This window comes from Falco biarmicus, chromosome Z, assembly GCF_023638135.1.
Source record: "Falco biarmicus isolate bFalBia1 chromosome Z, bFalBia1.pri, whole genome shotgun sequence".
Taxonomy (NCBI): domain Eukaryota; kingdom Metazoa; phylum Chordata; class Aves; order Falconiformes; family Falconidae; genus Falco; species Falco biarmicus.
In genome coordinates, this window is record NC_079311.1 from 62,702,228 (window position 1) to 62,722,333 (window position 20,106).

At 35.3% G+C, this 20,106-nt stretch overlaps 1 protein-coding gene across 1 annotated transcript in view; it reads left to right on the forward strand.

Annotated features, from left to right (window-relative positions):
* Positions 1–20,106, forward strand: part of ADAMTS6 (ADAM metallopeptidase with thrombospondin type 1 motif 6) — a 158,676-nt gene that overhangs the window by 130,059 nt on the left and 8,511 nt on the right. The window contains exons 21-24 of the mRNA XM_056325476.1: positions 7,071–7,200; positions 10,727–10,931; positions 17,026–17,202; positions 18,482–18,638. Coding sequence (XP_056181451.1) covers positions 7,071–7,200; positions 10,727–10,931; positions 17,026–17,202; positions 18,482–18,638 — 669 coding nt within the window. The remainder of the gene's footprint in view (positions 1–7,070; positions 7,201–10,726; positions 10,932–17,025; positions 17,203–18,481; positions 18,639–20,106) is intronic.

The window sequence follows — 20,106 nt, forward strand, 5'->3', positions numbered from 1 at the left end:
GTTTTTAAATTGAATGTAAAAAACCAGAAGGAAGTTAGTCTTTCTTTCATGAGAGATTATAAACTGTATTTAGTGTCATTCATGTTAAAGGAGAAAAGAAAAAAGTATTTCATGGTGTCTCTGACAATGAGCATCATGTTCCGTGTGAACTGAACACAAATTAAGTTTCCAAAGTCTGAGATTTATTTTGATATTTTCTGGAGTTTTTCTAAAAATAGGTTCTTCAGGTTTAGCAGGTAGTTAAAAAGGCTTGCCTGGTGATAGACAACTCTTTTTATTTTCCTGGATTCATGTACTCATATGTAAGATGAGAATATAATTCCATTAATTTCTAATGTCTCTTGGTATCTGTTCTTAGACTTGGAATACCAGAATCACAGCTTTTTTTTTTTTTTTTCTTTTTTGTACACTAGGACCTATATTTCTATATTGAAAAACTTGTCTTTAAAATACAGTTTTATAGTATCTGAGCTAGTTCTTCCTCTCTGGAAATACTATGTAAAACTTAGCTACATACATTCTTCATATTAATTCCCTTTTTTCCTGTATATTCACCACCAGCTGCTCTACTCCTGAGATTTCAGAAGCGAAGTTTGTTACTATCTCATATAGGTCTTTATAGATGGTGGCAGACTTGGACAAGACTACAGTAGAACACTGCCAGAAAATACCAGCATGTATAGTGCAAGTTCATCTATACAGAGAAAAGTGGGAGAGGAGAGAACACAGGGAATTCAGAAGGGTTGGATGGATGAACAATTTGCTGGAATTCAGAAAAAAATGAGTATTTTCTTTAAGGACCTGGTTATTATGTAATGAGGAAGTCTGAGAAAGGGAAAACTAGGATATATAGAAATAGTAGAAGAATAAAGTGCTAAAATGGGAAAGGATGATATACATCACTTGTAGATCACAGAATAGTAGTTTATTTACTTGCATGCCTGTCTTTTCCTACATGTTACCTTGTAGCTTTCCAAAGGCAAGTGTATGACTGTCCAGATTCATAAGTAGTATTAAGAAGTGAACTGCTGGTGGTATTGTTTAAAAAAATGCCACAAAGGAAAAAAAGTAATCCTTCTCTGTGTTTTTATTTTCGTATACTTTATTTTTAAATGTATATGCCCCCCCTTTTTTTTAATTTCTTATGTGCTTCATATATTCCATGCTTAATAAATTCTAGCAACAAATGACAGCATTTATTATCTAGAATTTACCAGGTATACTAAACGGGGGTTTTGATTTCATTCATTTTATTAGAGTTCATCTCTAGATAAGTTGAATGCCCTAGATATTAATGAGTTTTTATGAAATATTCAGGTAGTATAATATTATAAGTGAATTGATTGCCATCCAGTTTTCTTTACTGCTCATCACTCTTATCGAGTGGTGCCTACGATGTTTTCCTTTCATGCCTTTCAGACAAATTATGAAACTGTCTTTAGACAAATAAAACATACTTGCTCTCTTCAAGGAGAATGTAAGTTTGGCTCTGTGATGAACATCTTGTGATCTGATGAGTGAGCTCAGAAAGTATGTCTGGGTTAACCAGCATGCACTAGTTTTAATGATGCAGGATTCACAATATATTGGTACTGGCATCTTTATAATTAACTGTTGCAATCGCAAACCACAATTTTTGGGATTGCTTTTATAAATAGATACAGCATTTACATGCCTGAAATTTTAATTTAAGAATAAAATGTAATTTAGAATTTGGCTGCTGAAAGTCATGCAGACTATTTGTGAATTGAAATCTGCAAAACATCTCAGTTCTCTGGAGATTATGGTCACTAAACCACTGAAGTTTTGTTTTCTATTAGACTTGCATTGACCAGTCATGAGGACATTTTATGTCTTTTATTATAAACTATAAATCTGTAGGTTTGAAAGCAGGGTGTTTCTGTCTAACTGCTTGTAATTATTCCCCCAAGAGTTTAAATGAACTTGTTTAGCTGTGCTTTTTAGATTATTTTAAGAGAGACCATGTATTTGGGGAAGAGTTGATAATTTAAAAAGATTTTTTTCAAGGCCCACAGGGCTTAACCAAGTTGTAGCTGTTGTCTGGATAAAAACTGTATGTCTAGGTTTTTCCATTTCTTTTCCTTGTCTTAAACTCAGAATCTGCATTTTTTCTGAGATATTTTTAAATAACACTGTAATTAGACTGCAGTAACATAAAGTTTACGTACTATGTGGCAAGATGCTGCAGAACATTTTAAAATTTGGTAATATATCGCCTAGCATGGATTAAAGATTCTTCAATGTGTAAGTGAATAGTGGTGAATACTGTCTTATGGGTGATATGCTACCAGACCAACATTCGATTAATAACATGTCTGACTTAAATTTTTTTTTAAACTGAGCACAATGATACTAAGTGTTCGTAGTACTTCAGAACACTTTCTTATTACATAGCTCTTCAGAAATTCATTCATCGAGGCTGCCAATTTTTAGCCAAAGTCTAGAAGGAAATGTGTCTGATGCCAGTAGCAAATTCAGGGAAAGGTTAACATTAACATCTATGTTATTCCATATATATATTTGTGAGAATGATATGCATCATTAAAATGCTTAATCCTAGAGTGTGCATGAATTACTATTTTTAAGCAATTATATTTGAGTGAAATATCTTTATGAAGGCAATATTCATCCTACTTTATCAGCCACCAAGAGAATTAAGGCAGTTTGTGATAGAAAGGATAAATGATTATTCATCAGAGTTGAACATAAATTCCGTGTCATCTAACATTGCCATGTTATAGCATTGCTGTTCAGCTATACCTTTTGAATACTATTTCTTCTCATGGTGAAGTCTGAGAGAAAATTGCAAAAGAAATACTCCTACTCAGGTTGATTTTAATTATTCTCATCTGTTGGCAGTGTTTGCATAGATTATAGGATTTAAAGTGAATCATCTTGTCACAGCTTCTCAGATATTTAGATCTTCCACTTATTTTTTATGAACCAAAGGAAGATTTTTATAAAGGAGACCCTCATCTGGTAAACATTTTTCTCTCTCTTTCGTGATGCAGTTTATATGCCTTTTCTTTACTAAAACAGTATTAAAAGAGTAGAGAACTGAAGAAAATAATCTCTTATTCTCTCTCTGTGTGTGTATGTGTGTGTATATATATATATATGTATAAATCTGTACCAACATTGAACTATTAGCTGATTTGAAATTTTGAAAAGTATAAAGGTCTAGAAGTAAGTGACAAATGGGGCAAAGTGTAAAATCATAGGTCATGCTTAGCTAGCTAGATATATTTTAATATATAATTAATATTCTAGACTAAGGAAATGTAGTATGTTTGTTGATCTAGACTTTCTTAAGGTATTTGTTGTCACCTACACCTAAAAAAGAATTAGAAAAGCTTAGTGGATGAGGCATGCATGATCAAAATGTAAATTAATGGTCCAAAAGGCAGTGAGCCTAGTGGGCTTCTTATAGGCCTTTCACATGGCTCATGAGACTTCAGTTTTTCTTGGTTTTCAGCATAATAAGTAGAAAGCTCTGATGTAATTTGCTGACAGTGCAGTGCTAGGAAAAGTATGGGGAAGACTGAGATATGTGATAGTCATGATAATTTTAGGATGTATTTATTTAAAAGTATTAATGACACTGGATAAGACACTAGTAAAATCTCTGGAGTACTGGGAACAGTTGGTATTGTGGCTGTAATAAACTCAGGTATGAGCAGACACACAGACAGGTTGTAAGGCTGACCAAAGGAATGTTGTATCTAACAACACAGATACTGCAAGAGTTGACTTGGTTAACACAATAAAGTTACTTGAATAGAAAACTGGTTTGACTTTAAAAAATTAATTTGGCATTTAGTGCACCTAGAATGGAAATTGGAATACTTAGTCACAGGTGTGAAATTCAGAGAAAAAAAATATACCTGGGCTTGAAGTGGAATTTGATCAGTTTATGAAAGGGGGTTGCATAGAGTGGTTCTCAGCAATAGAAGGGTGTTACTTCTAGTTGTATGTTCCAAGTTCCTGTCTTCCAAAGTTATTTAATTGCCCTTACAGGCAAGATCTCACTGAATTTCTGCTTATATCATTTCACGTAATGGAAATATTAGGTTCTGAGGATGCTATATATGGAACATCTTTATATGAAGCACCAAAGTCTTTGATACCTGATGGGTGAATATGTGGAAGAGAATATCTGTATGTTAACACAATCGGCCACCAGTTGTGGAGGCATGTACCTCTGGCCCTTGAGGGTTCCCCATGCTAATGAGTTGAGTTGTTTCTCAGTTCCAGCTGGACCTATCTATCTAGCAAAATTATTTTTTTCCAACATGTAAAGCACACAAATTGAAAATTAGCAAAAAAATTGAGGTTGGTTACTGTTCAAAAATGGTATTTTCATTTTACCTTATTCATGTAGATTTGTGTATGTAGGATACACTTGGAACCAACAAATATGGCAGCCTTCCACATGGTTCAGTGGTACCTAGTGTTGTCTAATGTGGCGTCCAGATACATGTAGAAAGAGGAGCAAATGGCTCACCTGTAAGACATATGTGTCATATTAATCATGTTTTGTTATAAATAAAGCTTACTTTAAAAATATTGTGAAGTTTATGGATAACCTGAGATGTCAGGCATGTGAGATTACACACAACCTTATTTAAAGTGCCTGCTTTGTGAAGGTTGTGTGTAGCTGTAATCAGAAAGGAGATAGCCCAGCAGCAAAGCTCTGGACTCTGGATTTAGGTACTGCAGTAGAGTGAAGTCTCCAGCATTTAGGCATCTTTGGTCTCAACATGGTTAATGATTTTGAAGTGAGGTGAGGAGGCAGGTGATTTTGAAGGCTGATACAAAGTTCTCACCTGCTAAGCAAGCATCCTGTAAGTAGTACGTTGAGTGATGAATCTAACTCCTCCTGCTTGTCAGGTACATGAACATTAGAGTTGAGGACACATGGAACATTATGTGCTTAGGATCCAGACTGCTGGGTTTACTGTGAGTATTTGAATTAAAAAGGTTGTATTTTTACAAGAGGGATAACAATCATATTCTGCAGGATGCCATGATAATTACCTATTAAAGTAGCAATTCCCTACTGCAGACTGAAGAGGTGTCAGCTGGGAATATATCTCCAGAAGAGTACTCTTAACTATGTTCCATAGGAAGTTGAGGAGTTGAAGAGGATGGGGAAAGAGAAAGTAAGTTTTCTGGGCCACAGTGCAGCCAGGGATGCAAGATTCATGGGGCTTGTGGCAGGAAGAAAAGGAAGGGGTTTAATCTGTAGCCAGAAAATAAGACATTAATCTAGCATGGGCACGTATGGATTTTCATCCTTGATCTCAAGATGATTTAGACATTTTACATCAGACCGTAATTGAATAAAAACTAGACATAATCTACGGACTATAATTCATAGTCTTGCCACCTTAGCTAAATTAACAACTAAGTCTTAAAAGTTAACGTGTGCTCATGGGAATTAGGCAACCCCTCAGGGTGAGAAGGGATTGTACTTCACTCCTGCATCTGCAGCCTCATGGGGGAGTGCAGGCCATCCTCAAAACTCACAGAAAAGGTTACCATTTGCCCCATGTCCTTTGCACGTAATGTCGTGAAGATAGTTCACATGTGTGTAGACTGGAGATTTCTGTTCATAACCAAGCAGGATGCGCTGTGGGCCAAACTTCAGGCATCTCAAGGCTAGGCTTGACTCATTGTTGGAATTAAATACCTGAAGTTACTACTTCTGTAGAAGTCACATTTTGGGAACACAAGTAGGAGATTTGATTCTTGTCAATAATTAATAACAAAATAAACAATTACAAGGTAAGTTGGAACCAACAAATAACGGCAGCCTATTGTTTAAAATGAGCAAAAGGACTTCCAATATTTGGTGAAACAATTTCCATGTTTTTAGTGGGATGTTTAGTGTCTGAAAAACATATTTCTGTAATTAATTTTACTACTGCACGTCTACCTCCTATAAAAAGCTTGTCTTAAAATGAAGACAAGGCTGTGAAGTAAAGTTGGCAGATATTTGAAGCCAGGATTTTTTAATCCCTATGAAATTGTAAGCATTTCACTTACAATTTTTTTTCATGAAATTTTCACATTTCATTTTTTTAAGAAGTTAAATAATTGCTTCTGTATTTATGAAAAGTTCAAGGCTTTTTGCAACTTTTCTCATACAAATAATTGTGTTATTTCAGTATTATGACTACTCATGTTCGATAAGAACTGCAAATGAATTGCAGATCCACAGGTCTTTTTATGTTAGCAAACATTATACAGTTTGTTCTAAAAAGAGAGGGGGAGGCCTCGTGTACTACTCTTCACAGTTCTCTGAGGTACACTGCTGCCATATCAATGGTTCTTTAATGCCTTTCTTTAGATCCTATTTTTTAAAAATCAGAAGTTCTGCTTAATACACTACTTATGTTGCCTTGGCAGCGTTACATCATTATATTTTGGGAATGATAATGAGGTCTGAGCTGCCCTGTTGAGGATTAACAGTGAGAGAGGAGCTGGGAGTGCCAGACAAAATGAGCATTCACAGAGAGAAACTGCATCTTTCAGAATGAATAATACTTCTATTTTTTTAATGAAGGAAATGTTTATAGGATAACATGTATAAAAATGCAATACTGCTTCCCAGTATTGCTGGTTTATTTTAAAGCAGAGCACAAAACCAATAATTCTCCATTGAAGTGTGACCACATTCTATTTGGTGATGTTTTCTTTGGAAATTGAAGTGTCTTTTACTGGGAGAGGAGGGCAGACAGAAAATGGATTTTGTACAATATACAAATAAAAACAGTCTGTTAGTAAATCTATAAATATATTCCCTTTGTTTTAGAAAACAACAGCATTTTATAATCTTCTCTCAATGGGGTGGCCTAAAATTGAAGGCAAATGAAAGATTTATTGTGGTCAGGGGCATTCAGTCAATTGGAATTCACACCCCTGCAGCATTCATCCAGTTAAAGTGGGATGGAAGGATTAATAATCAATAGGTGAAATACACTTTTACTCAACAAGTAGAAGAAGAGCAAGAATGATTAATTAATGGTGTTTCATTTCATCCCAAGGTGTGCAGAAACAAGAGGTGGTGTGTAAAAGGCTGGATGACAGCTCCATTGTACAAAACAGTTACTGTGACCCTGACAGTAAGCCTCCAGAAAACCAAAGAGCCTGCAACACTGAGCCTTGCCCACCTGAGTAAGTCATTGATGTGTTTTGCATAGATAGAAGAATCTTTGTAGTCTATAATAAATCCTGTTGACCAAATGTCTATAAAATTGTGATCTAGTATTAGCGTCCTGTCTTACCAGACAAGATATGTAGTTTTGGTTTATGGTTTCTTGTTCCTGTGAAATCAGTTGTGGAAAATACATACTTTGACCTAGAGGAGGCCTGATCTGACTGAAGAACACTGGTGTTTAAACTACACAGAGAAGCTCAGACATTGTAAGTAAAAAGATACTAGCAAAGCAGTTTCTTAAGGTGTAAGTATCAGATGTGGTGATAGCGCTCAGGGTAGAACTGGATACCATTCTTAAGGCAAGAATGACAGAAGAATCTTGAGGTGAGATTAACTTTGCCATAGATATTTATATTACATATTGAATGTCTGCCATATTTTTAAGTGTGTTATATTGAAATTTGGGTTGAAGTGTTCACATGAGAGATGGCAAATGTAGAGAATTCTCAACAGAACAAACCATTTACTGGTAATTATTTTGTCACACAACATTCCATCCAGGATACTGAGTATTGTACAGTAATGCTGTGTGCCTTTAGAATAGGTACCTACTTTTTTGCATGTATTTAGTTTTATTTTGAAAGATAGCTATGCTATATACTGAAAACATAATTAAAACCACATCAGCTCATTTGTTCAATAACAAAATTTGGCAAGGACCTATAGCGTAGCTTAATCTTGCTACAAAACTTGTTTAGAAACAGTCGTGATATTTTGCACTAGAAAATTATTTCAGCATGTGTACAGCAGCTTCTTATGTTTTGAGACAAAACTTGTGGAAAAACTGGAACAGATACAACAGTTCATTGATTCGTAGGCTCTGGTTAGTTTGCTGATAATCTATTACTATATTCTAATTGTGCATGAAAATCACTAATGCTGATTAAATGTAGAGACAATAAAGAAGTACTTGGTCTCTTTTAAATATCTCTTAGAAATTGGAAAATTGTAGCATGAAGGACACTGGGAGAAATGAGACAAGACCATAATGCATTAACATTGCAACAGGTCTTCATGAAACCAGTTTCCTCCTGGAGTATCAGCTGCTTCCCTGGTATGGTGACTAGTTGCAGGATGTTAAAGCAATGTCTTCTACACTTACTCACGTGTCACGTACCAAACTCCTTTGACATAAACAGAAGTGAAGCCATTACACTGCTTTCACTATGAGTGTGCTTTAACATGAATGTGCTGCCTCACAAACAGGTCTAAAGTAGGTCTAAATCATTGGCCCCACAGTCTATTTGTAAATAGATGTTTCCTCTGCAAGGCTGTGCACTTAGATTCTGTTTGGGTAACACTGTTTAGTATGGCTCTAAGTGTGCTGACTAAACTGTCATGGCATGTACCTGAGAGCAGATCTTGTGAAGTGGTCGTGTTTGGTCAGTTCCTTTTTACCAAACACATCCCTATACCTTCCTTTGTGTGGCTTAACTATTAAAAAATTAGCACTTCAAAAAGTAGTGTTAACATAGCTATTCCAAACTAGTCTGAACTACTCAAAGCAGCTCAGACATTGTAAGTAAAAAGATAGAAGCAGTTTCTTAGGGTGTGTCAGATGTGGTGCATAGTGCTCAGAGTAGAACTGGGGACCATTCTTAAGGCAAGAATGACAGAAGAATCTTGAGGCGACGCTAACTTTGCTGTAGGTATTTATATTACATACTAAATGTTTGACATATTTTTAAGTATATGAATTTTTATTTTTTTGCACTGACATTATTTAAAAAACAGGAACACACACACCACACACCTCCCATCCTACAAAGCAGTACACCTCTGCATTCTGCATCCAGTACAGCAGGGACATTGATCAACATGGTGAAACTCAAGTCATCAAGATTTAGAAAGGGGGTGGTGTGTGTTAATCAGCATCTGCTTGAGTATGTCAGAGCAGTTCAGCCCACATCTGCCTCCATTCTGATGTTCCTCACAGGGTGAATACAAAGTGCCAAACTCCTAAGAAAGTGTTCTTGATTCCTGATCGTGTAAGTAGTCTAGAAGAAAGCTGTTCAGGTAACAGATGGTTACCCAAAGAAGTTTAGCCCTTTTGGCTGAGCTATTTGTCACCCAGTAAGACTTACTCTTTTACATGGAGTGGCCAAGTACTTCCTTTTTCAACTAACATAATTCTGTTTCCCATGTGGTGTCTTCCAAAGGTTATTATAATGTTACTCTAACTGAAATGACAGTTACATTATACTTGATGTCCCTGAGCAGCAGCAGCAGCAGCGACTGTGTTTGTTCACAGTATTTTGTTTGTTATTGTGATAATAACTCTTAAAATTCCAGTTTTCAAGAAATGATACAGGTAACTCAGTAATATGAATTATGAATAACACTTTCTTGTTGTAATGTATAAACATAAAAGGTACCTGAGAATGCACTTCAGTAAATCATAGTAACAACTAAAAATTTAACAGTTCAGCCTCTCCAAAGCTCTGAAGAGCTTCTGATTCTCCCTACTGTGGTAAAAACATAAGTTTGGTGGCAAAGAATCACAATTCGATTCTCTTTTGCTGCAAAATTAATGACAGAATGTGGCGTATTCGTTTGCATTTCTGTATTGAGAGAATATAGAATTCCTATTAGTTCATATTAGAATATATGTTCTGTAACACAAGACAGGATAGCAGCATGTTTTGTTTTGACAAAGGCATCAGAAAATGACAGATCTTATGAGGCAGCTCCAAGCATACCTCCAGGAAGGAATGTGCACGGTGACTACTGGCACCTGGCATTTTTGTCATGTTGGCAACATCTGATAGTATGCTAGCCTTCCTCCTTTGCAAGGATAATACAGACGAGTGCATCTAATTAGAGTATGAAATCCTGAAGACAAAATGTGCTCAACAGCGTGAAGAGAGATTTCCAGTGAACTGAGCTGCATTAACCATTCATCAGTAGGAAAAAAAACAATGTCACAGCAGGATTAACAAATGCTTTAATGTATTTACTCTAATTAGTAAGAATATTTTGCATTTATAAAAAAGTATAGAAACATGAGAATTAACTCTCAGAAAGCCGAATTCTGAGATCAAAATATTTTATTGTAATGATACTAGAGAGGCAACTATCTTGGCTTTTAACTTGTGCTGTAACCTACAGTAGTGGTTCCCAAACAATTCGAGTTGTTAACCACTTTCAGAGAAATAATTTCAGGCAAGTCTTGTGCAAATCTGCTTAGATAGCTGCAGCTGTGTCAGGCTGAACACTCCTTTCTAACTAGTAGCCTAGGCTGGAAGTTGCTGCTATAGAAAAACACAAAGTAGTAGTATTATTGGAAGATACAATTGCAGTGTGACATAAATTAAAATACTCAGTAAAAGACCTGTAAGTTTCTATTTTGTTTCACTGTGAATACATGCATTATTAACAATTATTTGGGTTTAGTAATTTAAACTATTTGGATTTTGGGTTTGCGCAGTTATCCACTCTGTTTGTGAAATACATTAACTGAGTCTCCTAACTTTTTCTGTCCAGGTGGTTTATAGGGGATTGGTCAGAATGCAGTAAGACTTGTGATGGAGGAATGCGTTCACGGACAGTTCTCTGTATCAGAAAGATTGGACCTTCTGAGGAGGAGACACTGGACAATACCAACTGTTTAACACACCGGCCTGTTGAAAAAGAGCCCTGTAACAATCAGTCCTGTCCTCCCCAGTGGGTTGCTTTGGACTGGTCAGAAGTAAGGCAATTTTGCTGTGTTACCTCATAGTGGAGACAGGAACTCTGATCACTGAAGATTAGTATATTTTCTATTACTACTTTGTAAAGCATTAATAAGAAATGCAAAACTTCATAGGTTTAATACCGAAGCAGTTTTTTCTTTATTCTTTCCTTGTATGTTTGTCAAACAGTTATGACCTGGTTTTATTAATCATAGTAGAAAAATAGTAAAATACAAAATAGAATAGTAAAGTAGTAAAAAAACCCCAATGAAACACACACCCCCTAGAATAGCCATTTGATACGAGATAATTGTCTTAAAGATAACAGCAATTTCCATTTCCATTGATTTTTGAACAGGCAAGTAGCTGCATAGTAGAGATGATAGGTTTACCATATCAGAAGCCAGAACAGACTGTTTGTTTGTTGGTTTTTTTTCTTTTTCCTGAAGTAACCGTGCTGATGTAAAGCATCACATTCTTAGGAACATACCTCAAAAGGCAGACCTAAAAGTTGGTATTCTTTTTATTAAAGAGAGAACATCTTTCATTAAGTATGGTGATAGGTCTTACAGTGCAAGCCAAACTTACACTATACCTTATACTGATTCAGGTATTAAGTGTGAAGAATGTGAACCAGTGCAGCTGGAAGGAAAGGCAGATTCATTTGAATGGGACTGCATCACATGCAAATCAGAGTGAAAAAATGTCTTTATATTTTTTTCAGATCCTTGCTATCCTGGACTCCCATCTCACCCCACTTTTTATCTCGGAGTACCCTTTGAACTACTTACAAGTTAGGATTTCCTGAGTTGCCATATCTGTGTCCTTGTTGTTGAATGCAGCCATATCATATAATTGCTTTCATAAACTGATTAAATTATGTTTTAAAATTAGTTAGTTTGGAGGTTTGTCCCACTGCTTTTTGGAAAACTTTTCCTGAACTTCAATCTTTGAATTGCAAGAAGCATTCTAATGTTTAGTTCTATGCCAGTTTATACCTGTTTGCTTTTGTTACATGAAACAGCTGTTCTTCCTTTCCAGCTATTATTCATCAGCAATTAATTAATCTTGATCACATTCTGCTTTCACGTTTCAGTTTGAATTTGTCTTTCTGGAAATGGATTACTAGTATTAGAGGAGGTTTCACACGTGCCTTATCCTTTTATTTCCTGCTTCTAATGAAAATAACCATAACCTACAGTGTATCAGCATACCCTAAATAAGCTTCTTTTGTTCCACAGCTATCACATATTAATTACATACAGATACTTTTAGCTCCAAAAGTTGTTAGAGTCTCTGGAATTTCAAGGCATAAAGAAGGAAGCCTACTAGAGTCACTGTGAACACCCACAGAAGTGGTACAGAACAGCTTTTACCATAATTTGTTAATGCAGGTAATATAGTTCATGAGATCACAGAGTGGTTGAGGTTGGAAGGGACATCTGAAGGTCATCTTGTCCAACCCTCTCTGCTCAAGCAGGGCCACCTAGAGCCAGTTATCCAGGACCATGTCCAGACAGCTTTCTAATATCTCCAAGAATGGGAATTCAATCTGCTGTTAATAATAGTCTAAGCATTAGTGGCAGTACTTAAAAGTAGTAATATCCATGTCTTAAATTACAGTGTTGTGAACTGCCATGGAAGCTGTTGTTGTTCCTTGTCTTGATGTCTGAATTTCATGCTTGTATAATCTCCATCTGTTCTTAGCTGAAGAAACTACTTTTGTAGACAATTTTATTATTATTATTATTTTATTATTGTACCCATTATTTTTCTTTGAACAAAAGGAAAATGTGTCAACTTGCTGTACTGTTCAACTGGCTTTGTTCTATAAGGAATTATGAATTAAATGCCATTTTAAAAAGCTTTTAAATCCATGAAAAATCTTCTAAAATACAATGTGAGCTTTTAAAATTTCCTTGTTTTCATTAATTTATCAGGCAGATACTTTTTCTTGTTTTCATTAATTTATCAGGCAGATACTTTTGCTTATATTCTGAATCTCCTGTTATTTGTACCAGGTTTTATTAATAATCCACTATCATAAAACAGGTAGGTCATTCCTACACAATACCTCTATCTGTCTCTAGCTTTACTCAGTTTAAGGTAACAGGTATTTTTTAGAATCAGTTCTATAAAAAGTTGTCAGCTTTGTGTCCTGAAACCTGTAGAAAAGCAGTTTCTTTTAGCAACTTTTCTCAGTGTAGATCAGGACCTCGAGAAACATAGAAACAGCACAGTGAATCTACATGCAGAACAGTATTTTTTTACCCCACTGGTAGCCAGCATTTCACACAAGAGGTAGGGCATGAAAATCAAGACAGAAAAGGTATTGAAGTGTCCTTGTCGCTACTTGAAAAGGTACAGTGTATTCCAGCTCTTTGAAAAGGAATCTGACTTAAAGCGGAAATGAGGGAAGGAAAGAATGGATGAGTGGAAGGGGATGTTCAGTTGAAGACTGTCATACCACATCTCTTGTTGATAGTTTGTAAGCTCTTTGCATCCATTTTCACAGTACTTTATTTCCAACTGGAATATCTAGACATCATCTCAGTACTAACAAATAATAGTATCCATATGATGTTATAGAGCCATAGATATGTGTTGGCTATATACTATTACCCTTTAGCTACCTCCTTGAGACATTGCTCACTAATGCATCATCCTTAGAGCTTTTAACATTGCCACCCTCATAAGCGTCAACAATTTTTTAAGGCTTTTTTGCCAGCCTTTTATACAGCAGGAGTGTGTTATAATTTTGAACAAAATCATTCTGTCTAAAGATTCAAGCTCTGCTAAGCTCCTGGTTGTGATGGTATTTAATCAGGATTGTGAAGAAGTGCCAAATTCTTTCTGATACAAATTTTGCCTGGTGTAACTTGGCAAACTGTCTTGATTCATGATACCATTTTAATATAATGAGAAAAATAGCGCTTTTTTCTGTGCAGGGTTCCCAGAAATATAATGTATTAGATCCTGTGCTAATATATATCAAAACATTTTTATATATGTATTTTATTAATTTCTGACAGAAGCATGAAAAAGAAAACAAGAGTGAACTCAAAAAATGAAAAGTTGAATACTGCTTCCATTGAAACCAATGGCAAACCTTAGTACTTTTCTCTGGAATGCAAGTTCTAAAGTTTTGTTTTCATACTCAAAAGAAGCAGTATGTGATACAAATCAAACAAGTGTAGAACACATGTACTAATTTTTTAGTCTTCAGTAATTATTAACAAGAAGTTCTGTATCTTTTTGGTCAAAGAAACAAAAACATTTTGTAAACATGCACATTAAAGAAAGTCCTTAGGAGAACATAAAAGTGCTTTTATCAAATACTAATTAAAGCTAACAGTCTGTTGCCCAGTGGAATGTAGCCATTCTCAGGCAATGTCAGTTTTACCATAAACTTTTTCATGCTTTGCAATAGTTTAGCTTTGACTGAATTATTCTGCCCTCTATAAATAACTTCTTTTATAATTTTCCAGATAGTAAAATAACATGGCAAAAAATAATCTGAGGATTTCTTGAGCCTTATCAGACAAGTACATTTGGTTTGCATTCATATTACCATTAGTCATGACTTCCACTAAATGAGTCAAAAATTCTAGAAGCATTTCATAGTGGATGACTTTTCCTGGTTTTGTTTGTCTGGGTATTTTGTCTTGCATTTGCTTTGGAGACATAAATTTTTGGTTAAATCCTACTGATGCTTTTTAGTTCTGGTGACTCAGTATTATTGTAGGCATCCTATTTCCTTACTTTGCTTTCATTTCTGGGGACTGGGTGTAGTCCATCTTACTTAGTGGAATTTCGACTGTGACTCCGAAAAAAGTAATTTTTTAAGGGATGTTGTGTTCTTCTGGTACCAGTAGCTGAAAGATTTTTCTGAGATGGCAATGTAGATATAGATAAAAGAACATGTGTTCAAGCAGGACTAGAAAATGGACGTATTTCTTCTAAACTCAAATTTTGATCCTCAAACTCTTGTTTATTTGCTAATACATTCTAGAGATCATGAAACAGCACAGGCACATTGGGTTTTGATATTTTTGACAAGGTCCTTTCAACCTTGTCTCTCTTCTGTTTGTTTTTGGCAGAATGTTAAGTCACTGAGAAGAAGAGATAAAGCACAAGTGGTTTTTAAGCACACAGCTATAAAGGGGTGTTGGCTTCTAGTTCCTGCTTAAAAATCATGCATTTTAGACGAAATATTTGTGAGAGAAAATACACGCAATATTCCATGGAATTTGGACCAGTACTGAGGAATCATGGTGATGATGCCGAAGACCTCACACACTCGTCGCTGTTTCTTTTTGGTCTCTATTTAGCATTAATACTGTTTTTGCAGTCCAGCCAGAGAGACAGAGAACTTTCTTCTCTCACTTAATTCCTTCCCCTAGTTTTATAGTAAGGCAGGTACTTAGGGTATATGAGATTTGGAGTTAAAAGCCCATTCAGTTATGAGGACATGAGGATGATTGAACCTGGCTGTTCTGTATCAGAATTCTGAGCACTGAACTGCTGTAGATAAGGAGGCAGCACCTTGACAGGAAAGGATAGGATAGGGAAGGGGAGGTGAAATTTCAGGGAAAGGGATTGTGTACCCATTTTGCAGTTCTGGATTATAAACTCCAAGCGAAGGACCCATGTCTTTGCAGCCCAGTTTAAGATCCTAAATCTAAGCAGAGATAAGGTTTAGGATGAATCTGTCCACTCTGTATTGATTAGTTTAGGTGGCTCCCACTGAGAGATTTTCTTAAAGATCTTCTTTTGAGCGGGGGTGGATGTGCATATATATATATATATATATATATATATATATATATACACACACGTAACCCTTTACATATGTATAGGGAGTATCAATACCTTACATAGTGCTGTGGAACTGTTTTAAAATTTCTTAAATTAGGCAGAGATGCTTCAGGATTAGGCATACAACGTAGAGTTTGGATCACTTGAGTGATTTTTTCGAAAATTATTCTTAGGGGTTTTTATTTTTTCCCCAAATGTATACTAACCCGTTTTGGATGTGTGGAAGGCCTTTGGTGTGTGCCTCTTGAATATTGCTTCATTTTGACATAGTATTATTTCCCAGATAATGTTTTGTCTCTCCAGCTGCTTTCATATTGAAAGGCAGTTCCACTTTTGACAGGTTTAGCATAATCTGAGTGTGAAGTTTATGCTGTCAGAAACTAATCCTGGTCCACATACTGCAGATAGGCTTATGGGATACATGCCAATAGGGAATTCTACAACTGCTTGCAAAATCTTCTGGTCAGGTGTTAAAGAGGGACTGATATGGGGAAGGTCTTGAGTTTTGTTAGCACTTGTCTCTTCCCCTTTCTGTGGTTGTGCTAATGTAAATGACAGTTCATAGTAGCAAAAAGGAAGGAAAGGGTGGGGGGGAACCAATATGAAGAAAGAAGGAAAAGCAGAGATCATCAAACCTGCTTCTTTTCAGATTACAGTATTATTATTGGCTTGCAGTTAGAACAAGCAGAGAAATGATAAAAAGAGGAAAAACAAGAAATGTGTGAAAACAGAATTAAAATTTAAATAGGAAAGGAGAGAAAAGCATGCATCGTAGGAGAGGATAAAGTATTTCTATCTGAATAGCCCGGTTTCTATGGAGTCTCCAAGAAACCACTTCTCTACCAGTATGTTTATTGAGCAAAAATGTGTTCCTCGTAGCTCAATAGTCTATAAGTGAGTTGGAAACAGAGAGTTTTGCTTTCAATTTCTGAAATGCACACTCAAGTTTGTTTCATAGTAGCAATAGATGTGGCGGACCTTTCTACTTTGCAGCAAAGTGCTTTTTATTAAAACCAACAGCCTAAATGCTGTTTTATATAAAAATAAATAGTAACGCCATAGTCTAAATGCAAATAGCAAAGGAAATCTACTTTTATCAAACTAAAACTTAAAAAAATTTTACTTAAGAAAGCAATATCAGTCAGCTTGTTTGTGTTTCTAAACATTTTAAAATTTTGTAAATTCTGTAAAACTATAAATATATTCTCCTGTTTTATGTTATAACATATCTGACACTTTTATTGACTTTTAACTGAAGATTTTCGTTATGTATTTATATCAATATTTTTTCAGTGCACACCAAAGTGTGGCCCAGGATTCAAACACAGAATTGTACTGTGTAAAAGCAGCGATCTTTTAAAAACTTTTCCAGCTGCGCAATGCCAAGAGGAAAGCAAGCCACCAGTCCGCATCCGCTGTAGTTTAGGCCGATGTCCTCCTCCTCGCTGGGTTACTGGAGACTGGGGACAGGTAAGAAAGTTCATAGAAGTATTTATTGCTGTTAAGTGTACTACATATTAGCATCTTCTAAGGATAAGATGTTTGTGGAAATGGAGAAGCGGTAGCTCCCGTGACTGAAAGAGAAGCTGCTTCCCTGTTTGGCTCATATTGAAATGTGATTCTGAATGATAATTGTCTGCTGAACTAGAAAGGATTTGCTGGCAGCAATCTATTTTCTACTGGATGGGTTTCTGTATGTATTTTTTTAAAAAAATAAATAGTCCTAATTATAGGGGTTTTGGAAGGGGATTTTGATATACATGCAGCAATGATTCAAGGTTTACTATTTTTAAAATACATCTAGCTTCCCTGAGAAACATGATGGAAATATGAAGCCAATTCCTATTTTAGTAAGATAGGGGCGTGTATATATATATATATTCCTATTTTAGTAAGATAGGTAGGTAGATAGACAGATAGATAGATAGATATCTCCACCAAAAAAACTTTGAGATCTATATAATTTTACATAAAATATGCTAAATTACCAGACAGAGAGCTAAATTGTTACAGGACAGGCTGAACATAGCTACCATTATGCAGTGTTTCTAAATATGATACACTGAGTTTGCTTCTTTCTTCGTTTTCGCATATGATTAAAGGCCTGTTTTAAAGTAATAAGTGGATGCTTTATTTTCTAAGTTTGTTGAGTAATGGCACTAATGAAAATAAAACAGTTCAGTTTAACTAACCAGGGTACAATCATTTGTGGTATTATGGCTTTTCTTTTATGGTAGCTGTCCAGATGCGCATTTATCTTAAATTGATATTGTACTAAACCCACTGTTTAGTTACAGAAATTAAAAATGTTTTGAAACAGCAAAGTATATATATTTTTAAAGATAGTTTCCTTTTTCCTTAAAGTTTGTAGCAGATTTGAAGTCTTGTTTTCCTTGCTTTTTCTTCTTTGTTCTAAAGTGATTATTGCTCTCTTGAAAACATGCACTTAAACTCAGACATGATATATGAAATAGTTTAAACTATACCTCAAATCTGAACTGTTCTGGGAGCCAACATTGCATTGTGGTTCTTTTTCTTTGAAAGACAAGTGTTCCCATATACTGTCAAAAAAAAAAATAATCTAAACTATTTTATGAAAATTATGCTTTGTATTAACCAGATCTCTTCAGATGCCTGTCTTTTGTAAGGTTGTCCATTTATACTGTTCCTGATTGCTTTCCTATTACCTTGTTCTATATTTAAAAATTGGATCCAAGTTGTTTTAGTTTTGTACCTTTCTTATTTCTAGTGTTCTGCACAGTGTGGTCTTGGGCAACAGATGAGAACAGTACAGTGCCTCTCATACACTGGACAAGCATCTAGCGAGTGTCCAGAAACACTTAGACCTCCATCAATGCAGCAGTGTGAAAGTAAATGTGACAGTACTCCCATTTCCAACACAGAAGGTATGTCTGCCATCTTAATATGACGTTCTGTAGAGAGTAAAATGGCATGGTCAGTATTACTGCATTAATTTATTAGTAAAAGTCTACACGACATCATCTCAGACTGTGTATGAATTTTTTATAATTATTTTCTAATTAGTCGTTGTAGTTCAAAGGTGAAGTCAATAAAAAGCTAAATGCAGGTTCTTTGTTTAAAAAAAAACACCCTTAAAACATGTAGCCTAAGTCATGGACAAAATACTATTGGTTTGTGTCATTAATTTTCCAGTCTCTTTATTGGTTTAATGGAAATGTCCGTAAGAGCAGGGGGAGCATGATATAGTTCTCAACCCTGACCTGCTCCATCAGTGGTTAACATAACAGTGTAGTGGCAAAAATAGTTAATTACATATTCATTGAAAGAGTGGGACCACAGATTTAGTGCTATACAATGTTTCAAGCCTGTTCTTATACTTTGACTTACTTGTCAGCTTCTACGTAACTTTTATTTTCTTGGACTGGTAATGACTGTTCAAAATAATTACATTTTTTTTACATGATGCAGTCTAATTTAATCAGACTATTAACTAGCTTCATAATAACATATTTTTGCTAGAGGATATGTTAGATAATAATGTCAAAGTAAGCTTATTAATGTTTAGGAAAGGCTCCAGATCTGAACTCATAAATTGTCCAAACCAACCTATTAGGAAATGCTGTCTTCAAAGTAGAATTGGAGTGCTAGGCAGTAAAACTCCAAAGTTTCTTTACTGATTGTAGAAATTTAGAGTAGTTACTCACCAGATGAGTACATTCCATTTTGTGTGGAAGGGGAAGTGGAATAAAAAATTACCAAAACACACATGTCCAAAATTTAAGAAAGATTGCACAACAGCGTTAGGTCTTTTAAAACAATTATTCCCTAAATGTTGACTTTTCCTAAATTTTGAGTAATTGACTGCAATGTCAATACCACTGCTCTTTTTAACATAACTAATCTCTGTGCGGTAAATAATGGAGTATCTTTTACACAGGTTCTCCAACTACATTGGAGTTCAATATCCTCTTTATATGGAACAAATACTCTGATTTTAAATAATTAAAAAAAAAAAAACAAACGGGGGGGGGGGGGTGGGGGGGCAGGGAGCAAATTTATGGTACAGTATTCCCAGATTTGGTATTCATTCAACACCTACTGTACCCGTTGAAGTTCACACTGTAGATTCAAAGTTGTCATAAAAGTCTGTCAAATGGAGATGTCTGTGATGAAATGGGAGCATACTAAAATCTCCCAGAAATACACTTTATTATTCAGTGTACAAGCACCGTAATTAACTGCTTGGAAATTTGATTTTAAACAGAGGCTTATCATTCCACGTTGTTATTTGAAAAGCATCTTCATAATAGAATTTTCCTTGCTTATTTTAATTCCCATTCTTATGCTTAGTACTCTCAAGTAATCTTTACATGATGATTATCAATCTAGGAA